Genomic DNA, 14410 nt, shown 5'->3' with positions numbered 1-14410 from the left:
TTATTGGGTAACTTACCGGTTTAGATAGGTTTTGGTATGACAAAACTACCAACTACATATCTCCAAACAAAATGCAATCCAGCATCCCATTCTACAACAAGTTCCTCTTCATCTCTGTGTACTTTCTTCCTCCTTTCATCCCACCCAACATCCCCATCCTGTTCCTTCCCTTTCCTTGCTTGCCTAACATTCTCCTCTCTATTACTATCTTCAACATACCACTGCCGGTCAATAACCCCTTCATCCACTTTTCCTGCCTCTATAGGATTTCTCCCAACAAACCCCTCTCTTCGCCCACCATACCAAGCACTTCCTCATTTGTTTTCTTGTCAGTCCATTTCACCTTCTCCATTCTTCAACACACCCACATATCAAAAGCCTCCAATCTACGTCCATCACCCTGCTTCAGTGACCATGTTTCCATGCCGTACATAACTACAGGTATGCTCTACATCAAAGTTTACACTAACCTTTTCTTAACATCCTTACTCAACATCCCTATCATCAACTCCATCCTCCTTGTGAAAGCCTCTTTCCCTAGTGCGATTCCTCTTCTTAACTCCCTACTACTTTGACCATTTAGGTCAAAAACACTTCCGAGATACGTAAACTGTTCTATCTGCTGTATTTTTTGCCCTCCTATTTTAATGTTAAGCTTAGCCTGGAAAAAGAAATACTTAGCTTTTCCACATATATTTTACCAAACACTTTATTAATTTATTTATTTACTTTCTCTTTCTTCTCTAATTTCATTCACCTATCCTTTGCCCATTTATGAGTATGGCTGGGGTTGACTCTTCCCTTAATACTAACTGGTTTTACAACTTCCCTGCGGGCTTTTATTCCAACCTCCAGTTCTTCCCATGCCTCTTTAATCATTTCCACTGCATACAGGTTGAACAGCAACGGTGATAATGGGCAACCCTGCCTTACACCTCTTCCTAACACTGCCTATTCGGACTCCCCGTTCCTCACCCGCACCTGAGCAGTCTGAGACATGTACAGGTTGCCTATTAGCCTCCTTTCCCTCCAATCTATTCCTATTTTCTGCAATATACTCATTAGTTTTACTGTGTCCATTCAAAACTTACCTTAAACGGTCCACCAACTATTAATACCTTTAAAACACCATAAAAAACACTATTACTAAAAAAAATGCATCTTAAAATTAGAAATCTCTCGGGTCTTCCGCCCTTGCCCCGAGTTCACTCTTGGCCTAGAGACAAGTTAAGCATTGATACATGATAGAGAATGGAGAACAGCCCGTTGCAAAACTTAGAGGAATTTCTACACACAATATGCCAAGGAGTCTTACTGGATCTTCACATTATCAGCAGTATTTTACTTTCAGATACTTATTCTTTCAACATGTTCTTCCTTTGGCTCTCCTGGCAATGATACATGAATTTCAATGATTTTCATGATCGGACATGACAGAAGGGTACCCAACGATTCTCTGACCTAAGTCATTGTAGTGCATATACGCATTCCCTTCATTCCAATCCTTGAGGAGAAAGCATAAGGTAAGCCGCAATTAACAAAATAACTGACAATAAAGGTCTTGGCACACTTTTAGAATCATCTTTGAAATGGCATCAAAAATGTTATCGGACAAGCATGGGAAATTGACATGGTAAACATTGTACAGTTCGAGGCTTCACTTGGTGTAAATGGTTCATTAACAGTCCTCAAGGTCTCATCATGCACAATTCAATGAAAGTTAACATAATTCAGGTAAAACAGACCGAATTATAAATTCTCTGACAACAACAATTCTCAGCAAAGTGCACACACCAATTACGGTCTAAAGGTGAAGTAAAGAAAAGTTCCTTTCTAGGCCTATTTTGCAAGCATCTTCCATAGGAAATTGAAAATTTTTATTCTAGATAATCATGCGATTATGATGTCACAGCAACAATAATCTCTTGACCTGCACAAAAATTGATCAATTTCACGAGAGAAATTAGGCTTAAAAAATTCATAACAACTGATATACATTCATAACGGAAGTAATTAATTTAACTTTTTAAAAATTTAATACCTAGTGCCACCATTTTAATGGCCGATTTCTCAATATTAATGGCTTTTTTTATTAGATAACATGAATAAGATCAAACGAAACATTGACAAACCAAATAAATTTAACCAATCCTCAAATGTTTGTTATATTTAGGTTTCATTAAAAATATTATGGCGCCAATGGAGATGTTTTGCAGAGAAAGAATAGGGGAAACACAATCCCTTTATTATGTACACATGAAACTATTGCAAATCACAAACGTTTGATGATTTTTAATTACTTGAGGAAATATTTTTACATCAACAATAGGTTGACAAGTCATAGGATTAGATCAAGAACATTTTTACAAATCTATTTAACATTTACAATGAAAATGACAACAAATAATACATCTAAAGAAAAACCAACAAACCAGGAGAGCTTTTCAATGAAAATTGACCAAAATTTTTATTTGATCAATTTATTGTAAAAAAATTTAATCTTATGACATATTGCTCGCTTAATTAAAAATGCATACAGGGTACAAGTTTCATTGATTAGGCCCCAGTATTGCATCAGCTGCAAAGTGCAAATTGCAAGTTGATCAAATGCTTATGCAATAAATCATACACTTAAAAATATATGATCACTCTTAAATGAACTGCCCTCGTATATTACATAATGTTAAATATCTCATGCTGATTATTGGGCAATGAATTTACCTGAATGATGAGCTTTGAGGTCTGTGGGAGAGCGAGGGCATGCAGTCTCCACTTGATAGGATAGTCAGAAAAGAGGACAAGCACCAAAGTGGAGAGAGAGATGGGGGGAGGAAGTGTTGCAGGAGTCCCATCATCTGCACCACTCCAATCCCACCACAGCCCATTCATTGTCATGTCGACGGGAGGTAGGTGAGAGTTTGAGGCAGAATTCAATTTCTGCGGTTAAAAAAAATACAAGAGATGATAAGTATTTGCAATTCACTGATGCCAGAGTGACAGAAAAATGACCATATTAAAAGGAACACCCAAAAGCCAGAGACTCTCTAGAATTATGAGTTTACATAGGCATAGGCCAGATGTAATACGATACATTTAGGAGAAAATATAGCCATATGTGAGACTCTTCATCGCCAATTCTGTTAATGTCAAAGTTTCCTTCAACATTAAATGGAGAAAAAAATAGTGAAAAATGGTGACCTACACCTACTTTCTGGTTATTAAGGTAAACATAAAGTTTATATTGTAATTCTGAACATCATTAAACACTGAATAATGCAGTGACTTTATTGTTCACGAAGACCCATAGCAAACCACGACAGATATTTACTAGACAGCTACAAGACAATGGTGAATTCCTGTTTATTCAAAATGACCAAGAATGACACGAGAATGTTTAAGTATATTAATGGAAGGGCGTGATTTTTTTTACATTTTCTTTCAACATAAATTCATATTTTAAAATATTTTGACGCATGGAATACTAGTCATAGGGATACTAGGAAATACTAGTGGATACTATGGAATACAAGGCAACATATCAAATGGAGGCCAATGATGTTTCATGGGAAAATTTTTCACAAGGGTCAGATTTTTAGTTAATTATCTGAAGACTTTTAATGAAGAAAGTGAAAGAAGAGTAGTCTCTCCATTACAATGCATTAATTCCACATAAGGTTCGACTGTTACAATTTAATTATTGGAGCAAAAATTTCTAGCAACAACATTTGCTAAAATTATGACAAAAATAACTGAATTTTTTATTTATATCCAAAACAACCTGTAAAAATGGAGTACATCTGGGTCAAGAAGAAACAAGGTTCTTAGTAGGCTAATTTCTCAGATTTTAGCCTTAACTCATTATTTTTATAATTAACGCCCATCTATTGCCATATAGGATAATTCTTATATGCCAATGACTGTTCAATGGTGATTACTAAAGATGAAAGGCACGAATATCAAAACATGTAAGATTGTCTTGTTTCCAACCTAAATTTTATTTGAAGAGGTAAATGCATAATAATTACAGGTAAATATGGTAGTTTTTTTCAGAACATCACACTGAATCCTAGGGGCTGCCACCTTGCAGTGCACATTAGGCAGCCAGGGTTAAATCATGAAGGAATATGTAGAATAGACCTTTTCCATTTTCATTTTTTATGTAGGTCAGTCAAAAATTCCTCAGAAAACCTAAGAGATGGCACTCATAGTACCAGGAAAAGTTTGCTTCTAGTAAACCTCATCCTTCACTAGACTGCTGTTTAAGCTTCAGCTACATACACCAATTGGTTTCATTGCGGTGCTTGAGGGAAATAGGGTCAGTGCTAATTAAAGGTGGTAGATTAACTTTGCTTAACTGTGTTTGAAGGCTCAAATAATAGAAAAAGAGCAGCAAAGGTCCTAAAAGAAATAAAATGAGTAGCTGCATTATAAGGAAACTTCTGTAATATCTTGCTGTAAACCAGCCCATAATGAGTACCTTTGATAGTGAGAAAACATTAATGCTCCCGGTTGCAACTTGATACAATGACTGACATACAACAAATATCTCTCCCCAGGGCACGGTATACTGCTCTGTGATTGTGATTAAATGTGGTGGGCTATTTTTTTAGGACAATGGTTGGTAGTAAATCTGTACCTCAGGTAATGGTGAAAAGCCATGTCAATCATAATGGTTTAAAAAAAATTTGCCTTCCTCTATTTACTTTTGAGATGAGGCCAAAATTAAAAAATTTTGGTGAATAAGTAGATAATTCAAAGGGAAAAATAAACAAAAACATGTGTGAAAGTTACTTGAATTTATTAAAAGATCAAAGTAACTTAATTTTAAAGAACATTTTGTAAAACAGTTGTATTATGTGGTCACAAAGAAATCATTTCTTATAGAATCAAACATGAATGCCTTTGTTTAAAGTGGTATTTACTATTCTTAAATTTATGGGCCAATGTTATCCAAATAGCGTGAATACATGCATTATGTAATGGTGAGACAAATGTTACAATATCAAGAGAAACATGTTGCCAGAAGGAAAATTTCAACTGAAAAGGGGCTTAAAGAACTTGAGTAGTAGCAGTTCCAAGCAAAGACATTTTAAACGCCTCTCTTCATTATTATGAATTCAAATGCAGGACCTGAAAAAAGTTCTGATCTAAGAGCTAAGAAGTAAGAATCATTGCCACATTTATGCAGCTAAATTATTTGAATTCAGCTATGATTTTCAGACATCTATGTACCCCGAAATTATGTTTTAAATGATAATATTGAAAAGTTAATTTTAATTAATAATTATAGTCTTTTCCAGGTAGTTTATTTTCATGGATCTATACAATTTAATTGTGCACATATATTCCATAAACCGGAGTTAAGGAGGGTGGAAAAAACACATAATGATCATTTCATCAAATATTCAGGATAAATTAAAGCTTTGTCTTCAAGTCCATATTTACAGCAAGGTGTAACACCCATCCATCAAAAACAACCGCTTCATGAAAGCTGACTATTCTTTGATTTAATATAATACATTGGAACCCAAGAGCGAAATTCTACCGGACATACATAGAAACAGAATCTGAATACTCAAAAGGGGATTTTGAGAAATAATGTGAAATAATAAAAATAAAACTGCACAGCACTGGAGCAATCATCACTTACGTGCTTGCTTTTACGATTGTTTCTTTTATTAGCAGATCTTTGGTGTCTGGTTGCCTCGTGAGTAGTTGGGAATGAAGCCTGGGACTCATTTTCTTTATCTGCTCCATCCCCAAAGTGCACCAAGTGAAGCACATGGACCTCCATAGTGGCTTTGTCCTCAATCCTGAGTCGGTACGGAGATGAGCAACCAAGAGCTGGCCGAGGAAGAGTAAGCCAGGGTGTGAAATAAGGAGTCTCCAATGGTGACTGCACGACACACAGCACTGGATCTGAAAGTAGAAATTATTAATATTCCACCAGAATATAAGAGCGCTTATTATTATGAATTTTCACAATCTCTCATGAGGAGACAAAACAGAACGAGTAAAAAAAATCGTTTAATCTAATTCACAGTTGCTAGGTTCAACTTCACTTCCTAGTTTTTTTAATGTGTTTCAAGGCACTTAAAACTACTCGAAATGATCAAAGGAAAATCTTACAAGTTTACCCAATAAATGTATCTATGACAACAATTATAATTTTTATAAAGCAATTAGTGGATTACCCAATACAAACTAAACAGAAGCTTTCACATCCTGTGCTTTCATTAATGGCTTACAATCATCACGAAACAAGTCATTAGCCCTCTTCCTCAGTATTTCTGTCTTTCATGCCTAAGTCTTGTGTGTTTAATTTCATGAGCTTTATTTTTCTTCTGGTTAGTAACATCAGAAAAGGAGTACAAAAAATGACGTAACACTGAGCAATCACTCTGATACTACATTTTTGAGGGATTAGTGATGAAAATCAACTGAAATTGAGCTGCCAGGTGAAACGTATCAGAAATCCCAACAAGGTTCTCCATTTGGATAATTTAGACCCTATTATTATTATTATCAGGTAATCTACCGGTTAAGGTAGGTTTTTGGATGGACAAAATTACTAATTAAATAAATTGTGACCCCTAGCAAAACACAACATCCTACTCTACACCAGGTCCATCTTCAGCTCCGAGTACCTTCCTCCCCTCATCCCGTCCAACATCCTTATCCTGTTCCTTCCCTTTCCTCGTTTGCCTAACATTCTACCCTCAATTACAGTCTTCAACATCCCACTGCTGGCCAATACCCCCTTCATCCACTTTCCCTGCCTCCATAGGATTTCTCCCAACAAACCCCTCTCTTCGCCCACCATACCAAGTACTTCCTCATTGGTTTTTATCTCTGTCCATTTCACCTTCTCTATTCTTCTCCACACCCACATTTCAAAAGCCTCCAGTCTACGTCTATCCTCCAGCTTCAATGACCACGTTTCCGCACCGTACATAGCTACGCTCCATATCAAAGTTTTTACGAGTCTTTTCTTAACATCCTTACTTAACGTCCCTGTCATCAACTCCCTCCTCCTTGTGAAAGCCTCTTTGGCTAATGCAATTCTTCTCCTTACGTCCCTACTACTTTGACCTTGCTGGTCCAAAACACTACCGAGATACGTAAACTGTTCTACCTGCTGTATTTTTTGCCCTCCTATTTTAATGTTTAGCTTAGCCTTTTTCTTTCTAGAAAATCGCATAACCTTAGTTTTATTAATATTGATTTTCATCCCATACCTGTCGCACTGAATTTCCAATTCACTCAGCAATGCTTGCAGCCCCTTGGCTGACTGACAAACTAAAGCTTGGTCATCAGCAAACCTAACTGATTTTACGAATTCCCCGCCCACTTTCATTCCTACCTCGAGTTCTTCCCATGCCTCTTTAAACATTTCCTCTACATACAGGTTTAACAGCAACGGTGAAAATGGGCAACCCTGCCTCACACCTCTTCCTAACACTGCCCATCCGGACTACCCATTTCCCACCCGCACCTGAGCAGTCTGAGACATGTACAGGTTGTGGATTAGCCTCCTTTCCCTCCAATCTATTCCTATTTTCTGCAGAATACTCATTAGTTTTTCCCAATTCACTCTATCAAATGCTTTTTCGAAATGTACAAACAGGCAAATACCTCCTGGTTGTGTTCTATATTCCTCTCGATTAATAATCTCATTACTGCAATGGCATCAGGCGTATCTCTCCCCATCCTAAATCCAAACTGATCCTCCCCTAAGTGGACATTTGCCCTACTCTCTATCCTTTTGTTTATGATCCTGAGAACAACTTAAGCTGCGTGGAATATCAGACCCTAAGGTAGACTAATTAAACACAGAGAAATAAGAGGCATTCACGAAGATGATAAACAAGATTTTATAGAAGGATTTTGGAGTGAATTTCGTCAAATATCATCCTTCCTAGAGATTTAGCTAGCATGGCATTGGCTACACCACCATACAGACTGAGGCTATAGCTTGGGGTGTGTGAAGCTTTGTTATTACTATAAATGTATTACACATATGGTCATACTATCCTATATCCCTACGTCAGTTTCATGAAACAAATTAATCAACATTTTATTGAAATGAGTTATAATGAAAAGGACAACTAAAATTTAGGCTATATACAAGAAAACATTTTTGCATACCATATTCCTACGACAAATAATCACTGACTGCTTTTTTACATGCATATAATATCAAGCATGGCAAAGTATGGCACATGATTTCAAGTATTTCCAAGGTGAATAACAATCACATAAAACCTAGGGCATGTTAATTCACCAGTTTTTTGCATTAGCTTTGCCCATGATGGATAGAATGCACTCCTGGGCACTTGAAAATATACAGATAATTATAACGGTTAACATGTTGGTACAGAAAAGACCCTTATTTATATTTTACAGCTGAGTTTAGCTTTGATAAATTACTGCTTATAACTGATAAAGAAGGGTAAATACATGCTTCCAGATACCTTATTAGCATGTGTGCAAACAATACGACTGCACTAAATATGCATTTGTTCATGTCACAAAAACAAATTCAAGACTTTAAAACTGAACTCAGCAAAATTTTCACCGGTTTCACATGAAATATTACCATTATTTACTCACAAATACAAAAAGAAAGAGAGGCAGACTTACATTTATGAAGTATGAGATCCACAAAATGCAACAGTATTAAAATTAAGACATTTTGAACGACAAATGCAATCCACCCAAATTCATTACTGCAGATTACCCTGGGCATAATTTATTTGATGGAATTGAGTGATTGAATCCCTTACTATTCCTCACTATAACAAATTCTTCCAGGTACCACAAAAATATTAATGAAATTAGAAATAAATACTAACATTTATTATTATAAATCTAACAAGCAAATATTACTATTTTTGTGATATTAACTGTGGGGAATAAAATGACGATGGTATTTATAGGCACCTCTCCCACTTACCATTAACAGTATCAATGTAGAGACCAATACGATTTTATACACAGTAATTGCGTTCACATCGTTTGCCTTAAATTCTGCACTTTTGTATTCTACAAGGATTCATAAATTAGGTAAATGCAACTTTCAAATAGTATAAATGCCAAAATAGCATAAAGAACCATGCATGACTTAGGCCCATATATTATGTCACTTTTGAATGACCTTAGGCAAACGCACTTTTTTGTCATCATAGTACCACATTACAAACCTTTCTAAAAGGGAAAGATAAAATTCCTAACTCCACCAAAATAAAAGCTCAGTTTACCCTTATATTTCAATGTACATTCATTCACACAGTAATAGTATTTCTAATGTAAAATCCTACATCCACAATTACCCTTGGAAATTTGTGGATTTCTTGAGTCCTTTAAACCCAGTTGTTACTGACATCATTTCACTTAAGCACCAACTATCTGCAATGCTTTTACATGATAATACAGCCTAATAAACCATTCATATATAATAATAATGATTATAAATTATACAGGCATAAAATTTTTGGGAACAACACTTTTTTTAAAATGTGTAACTAAGATAAATTATCATAGAATATCCAGGACTGGCAAAAGGCTGACACAACCACTATTCAACAAACAATTTTGGCTTTGAAAAAACAAAAGGTGAAGTTATTGAGAGTTATAGTAACTTTTCATTTTCTTATATCAGCCATTTACTTTATGGACAGCTCCTCCCTGAATCTCATGTTGGCCAAGTAGTCTATTATTAACCACTTGCAAAAATAATTCAATGGAAAAAATTCCCATCGTGAATTAATTTTTTATTTCTTAATTGAAAGCTATTTAATATAGATTCAGGATTTTATTCATTGGAAAAATCCCAACCCAACATCCAATACCAGGATTTATATAATATATTGAGATATAAAAGAGACAAATTTGGCAAAAATATTTTTTTTTAAATAAAATGACAGTACACAAATTAACTCCCGAGAGCAGATTATAGAGGGCAAAAAACAGTTATTTTATAAGCAATACCCCAAGAATTAAATGCAATCAGAATTCTTTTTGAAAAGCAAAACGGCCTTACTTACTGCCAACGTAGGGAATATTTCTCCATCCTTGCAGATTTTTGTCCCTATTTTTTATATACAAGACATTAATGCAAGTGGCACTAATGGCCCTAGTCCAAAAAATATGCTACATTTAAATTAAGACACTGAATTTTATTTTTTTTAAATTGGAGGTTGATTTCTTCAGTAGTCATATAAAAGTACATGTCATTTAGGCTAGATGACATTTAATGATTAAAAATATGTAAACAAACATTGTCAAAAAAGATTGGTAACATCTTTTAAGTTGACATATAACTTAGAATTTTCCAGGATTATTCCTTGTCATTATCTTTTATATTTCAGAAAGAATATCTCAATCCAAATGCTTAATGCCATCATTAGTAGTCATGCATGATATTGACAAACTTGGTCAGAATGTAAAGACCTTTCAACTCCAAAAAGCTGCAGCCTGAGTTGGGTTTACCACCCATACTAATACCTTTGCAACATATTTATGCAAAGAAATGGTAAAGACACTTTCTATGGAAAACCATGTATATTAGAATGTAGACCTTCACCCTTCAGTGAAAGTAGTAATAGTTACCTGAGGCCTCGGCAGAAATGCTGGGAGCCATGCAGAGAAATAGGAACCAATGAAAGGCCATGACGCAAGGAATTAGGGGCAGGAGTAATAACTCCATGCCCATGGGTCGCCCCTGTATATGGGTGTTTAAGTTTTACACAATATCCCCGTGATGCCCACGTAGTAAGGAGCCATATAAAGCTGTAAAAAAAAGAATGAATGGTATTTACTGAACATATTTTTGAATATCAGTCTACCAACTGATACACATGTATTTATCATATTCAATAAATTCTGCATGCAACATTGTAAAAACTAAGGGAAATTGACACACGGCAAAGCTATTATTAGGGACTGTGCAAAAGCTGCATGCCCCTGAGCATTGAGCGTTCCTTCATTAATGAAAAATTAGGAGTTCACCATAATCAATATTTTAAGCTATTAAAATTTTGATTAATCCCTGACTTTACTCCAGATTCATTTACAAGATAGAGTCAATAATAATGAAATTTTATCCGAGAGAGGGAAAGGGGTACTGAAAATGACATATCTGCATTGCATCATAATGCGAATGTTTACTATTCTAAATAAACCGGAAATACAGTGCATTAAATGGTACTGAATAGATCATGATTACGGGGAGCTAAGACCATGAGGGCCAGACAAATTAAGTCATTAGTGAGTGTTTACTTTTATAAAATATTACAATCCTACAATTTGAAAAAATATAGTATTTCTGGTTAAAATTTGTATCATTAAAAGCAACAGGTTTATTTAACTAATTCAAATTAATGATTACATTAGACAGCATTACAGCAAGTTTAAACTTCAGTATTCAGGGACACCTGTCAAATGCAAATAAAGAATATACTATCAGAGAGTCACCAACCTGAATCATATTTTGTCCAACTTAAATAACTGGTCACATCCTTCAGTTGATCAAAGACCTAAAAAACAATAGGGATATTTTTAGGGCCTACACAGTTACAATTTCGTCAAGTTAACTTATCATTAATGATCTTTATCCAAACACTCATCCTATGCAAAATGGCCTAAAATTGATCCATACATCTTTTCACAATATGAACATTAAGTATACTCCAATTACACAAATCCATTTTTAAAACTGAATTATTTTTAAGCATTCATTATTGTTCAACGTGTAACAGAATACATGCGGCCGTTATGACAACATTAAAATATGAATTAAAACTTTGATGAAAATAGATGTGCCAGTTGTAATTTAATTCAATAAGCAATACAATTTGGCACGTAGTCGGTAAACAAACATCAAATTCTCGCCTGAGAAATTTAAATAAAAAATATTTGAACTCCGCCTACCAACAATAGAAATCAACTTTAATGACATAGACGTCCGAAGATAACACAATAACTGCATTTCAACAAGGTGTGTCAACACCAAATAAAATTCCACACGAAAACCACCAAAATAGCAATAACATCGGAGCTTTCGTTTGACAGAGGGCACATAAGCAATGTACCCCCGACACTATTCCAGCACTGAGGCACATTTATACGTCACAAACACCTCAGCGAATTTGCACTTCGCAAAAATAAAACAAATTCGGCGATTCTCACAGATAAAATGTCATTGAGTGGTACCTAAATTAGCTTGTTCATGTTTAACACCATGACCCGATTTGCACAATGTTCTGCCAAAATTTGACGGCTTACCATTTTAGGTTATATCTTCGCCTGTACCAGTTAGAGAGAGATGGTAGGTTTAGTTATCATCCTCATGATAAGTTCTCAATGGCCACTATGCCTCATGGGCTCAACTCTGGGCTATGACGCAACTAACTAGTTCATCTTGTCAACCATTGACCCCTGTTCCGTCGTTGAGAAATCTTAAGTCTTCAAAGTGAATTATCTATGTAAACACCATATAAATTTGGATCCATTGGGTAACTCTAACGATGTACTGTTCGCTAACTCAATCCATCATCGGCGTTGGGACACAAAAATTCTTGTTAAACGTTTCGAAACTCGGGGCACAAAAAAACCATTATTAATCAAGTCATCGGCATATTTTTGCTATACATTTATTACGGTGGCTACGCGTCTTCACAGTAGCTTATACATATCACCGACAGATGGTGCTCAGTTCAGTAATTATTCAGGCGTGGCTTCTCGCTTGATAAGTAGTGTTCATTATTGACGATAGAGGGAAGCAGGACCAAATAAGTTGTTTACCCAGGGTTAATATGGAATGAAAATTGAGAAAAGAGCAATATTTTTCGTACTCTTATTTGGAAGGAATTTTTAAACGTTATTTGGCTAAGATAATGCTCACTTTCAGTTCCCCCAAAAATATCAGCATTTTAAATCGACATTTGGCCAGGGAAACGATTAATACAAAACGTAATCAGGGATATGGATGGCTACTACGACCGAAGATATGCCAGACAAATATCGTACAGGTGAATTTAATTCTGTTAGAACTACTATTTGTTTCGGTACCTTTTTTCGATGAAAAGAGCATTTCAGTTTATCTGCCATTGAGGCAACCCTGTGACAGCAATAGCCATGTGCCTTACCAGCGGATGTTAGGTTGCCGCCTTTAATATGACATTTTTGTGAATTCACTTCATTTCGAAAATTAATGAATTGAACGAAGGCTCTCTGAGAGAAAACCGCGTATTATCATAATGGCAAGTTTTGATACCATGTTTTGCTCGCCATATTTGTAATTCTCATGCATAAATTATAAACAAGTGATTAGATGAAATCGGCAATGGACTGTTGAAGACGATCTTGTCCACTTTTGTCACAGTTTTTACCAGTTGCATAAAATGTCTCATTTCGATATTTTTGGTTACCAGTAATCTATATACCTACTAAATTAATATGAAATATATAAATGTGTGTGAATTGACAGTGAACATTCGTATCTACTAATCATTATTTTTCAATTCGTCATTTTCGCACTAGTGTGTTAGTTAATGCGTTTACGCTCTATTCGGGCTATCATTATGCCATTATCAGGAAAAAATATTTTCTTGGTAATTGTAAGGTGACCAGATTTAAACTCGGGGAAAAATAGCAGCGAAGTTACCCTTTACCAGTAGCGTTGGCAAAGAAGACTACGTTCGTGATATTAGTAGCCCATTTGTAATTTGGCTATCGTCAATATCTGTTTCGCTCATATTGTGCAGCGAGGTATTCTGACCAATTCGCTCGCCCTAGAAAAGTAGCTGGTACGAACTAACTGTCAATACCTAAAGGGCGCTCGTTTGCTTTTACCATATTTTAATGATGATGCCCAGTATGAACGAAGCACCATTATTTCCCACAATAATTACAATGATAAGTGAATGTAGTAAATATTTCTGCCGGATATTCAAGGACAATAACAATTGCAAAGCATCCCAGCGAGTTGAAAATACTGAGGTTATCAGTAAAATTGGGAGCGAGGGTTTATGTTTAATGCATATTTGTTAATTTAGGATATATTTTTTATCCCTCTCCTTTTTCCTGCCCTCTCAAAACACCGCATACATTTCCGAGTGTTTGATTCACGTTACAATTTGTCTTGGTACTTATTTTAATTAAACTCTGACATCTAAGCAAACACCCGCACGTATGTATGTATTTGCATCATCTACTCACCCCCTTGGATGATCACTAGCATTGCTGACGTGCATCGAGATACGTGACTTCAATGAGGAGACGGTGCGATCTCGTCTTGCTTCTTCCGACGTTGTCAGTCCATTGAGCATCTCTCATTTGCCGTTGGATTCCAAATTCGGGCTTGACCAGTTTGATGAAGTATTCTTTGCCGAATTTATGTCGGCTCTTT

General features: G+C 35.6%; 1 protein-coding gene across 1 annotated transcript in view; it reads right to left on the bottom strand.

Annotated features, from left to right (window-relative positions):
* LOC139693879 (transforming growth factor beta receptor type 3-like) overlaps positions 1 to 12581 on the bottom strand; it is a 42342-nt gene extending 29761 nt beyond the window's left edge. Inside the window, exons 1-5 of the mRNA XM_071592195.1 lie at positions 12286 to 12581; positions 11480 to 11537; positions 10612 to 10791; positions 5651 to 5919; positions 2722 to 2937 (exon numbers count right to left, since the gene is read on the bottom strand). Coding sequence (XP_071448296.1) covers positions 2722 to 2937; positions 5651 to 5919; positions 10612 to 10714 — 588 coding nt within the window. The 5' untranslated portion in view covers positions 10715 to 10791; positions 11480 to 11537; positions 12286 to 12581. The remainder of the gene's footprint in view (positions 1 to 2721; positions 2938 to 5650; positions 5920 to 10611; positions 10792 to 11479; positions 11538 to 12285) is intronic.
* Between the last annotated feature and the right edge of the window lie 1829 nt (positions 12582 to 14410).

This window comes from Hetaerina americana, unplaced genomic scaffold, assembly GCF_022747635.1.
Source record: "Hetaerina americana unplaced genomic scaffold, ioHetAmer1.1.p SCAF_5, whole genome shotgun sequence".
In the NCBI taxonomy this organism is placed as follows: Eukaryota; Metazoa; Arthropoda; class Insecta; order Odonata; family Calopterygidae; genus Hetaerina; species Hetaerina americana.
Note: the sequence above shows the minus strand (reverse complement) of the source record. Positions and strands in the feature narration are given on the sequence as shown.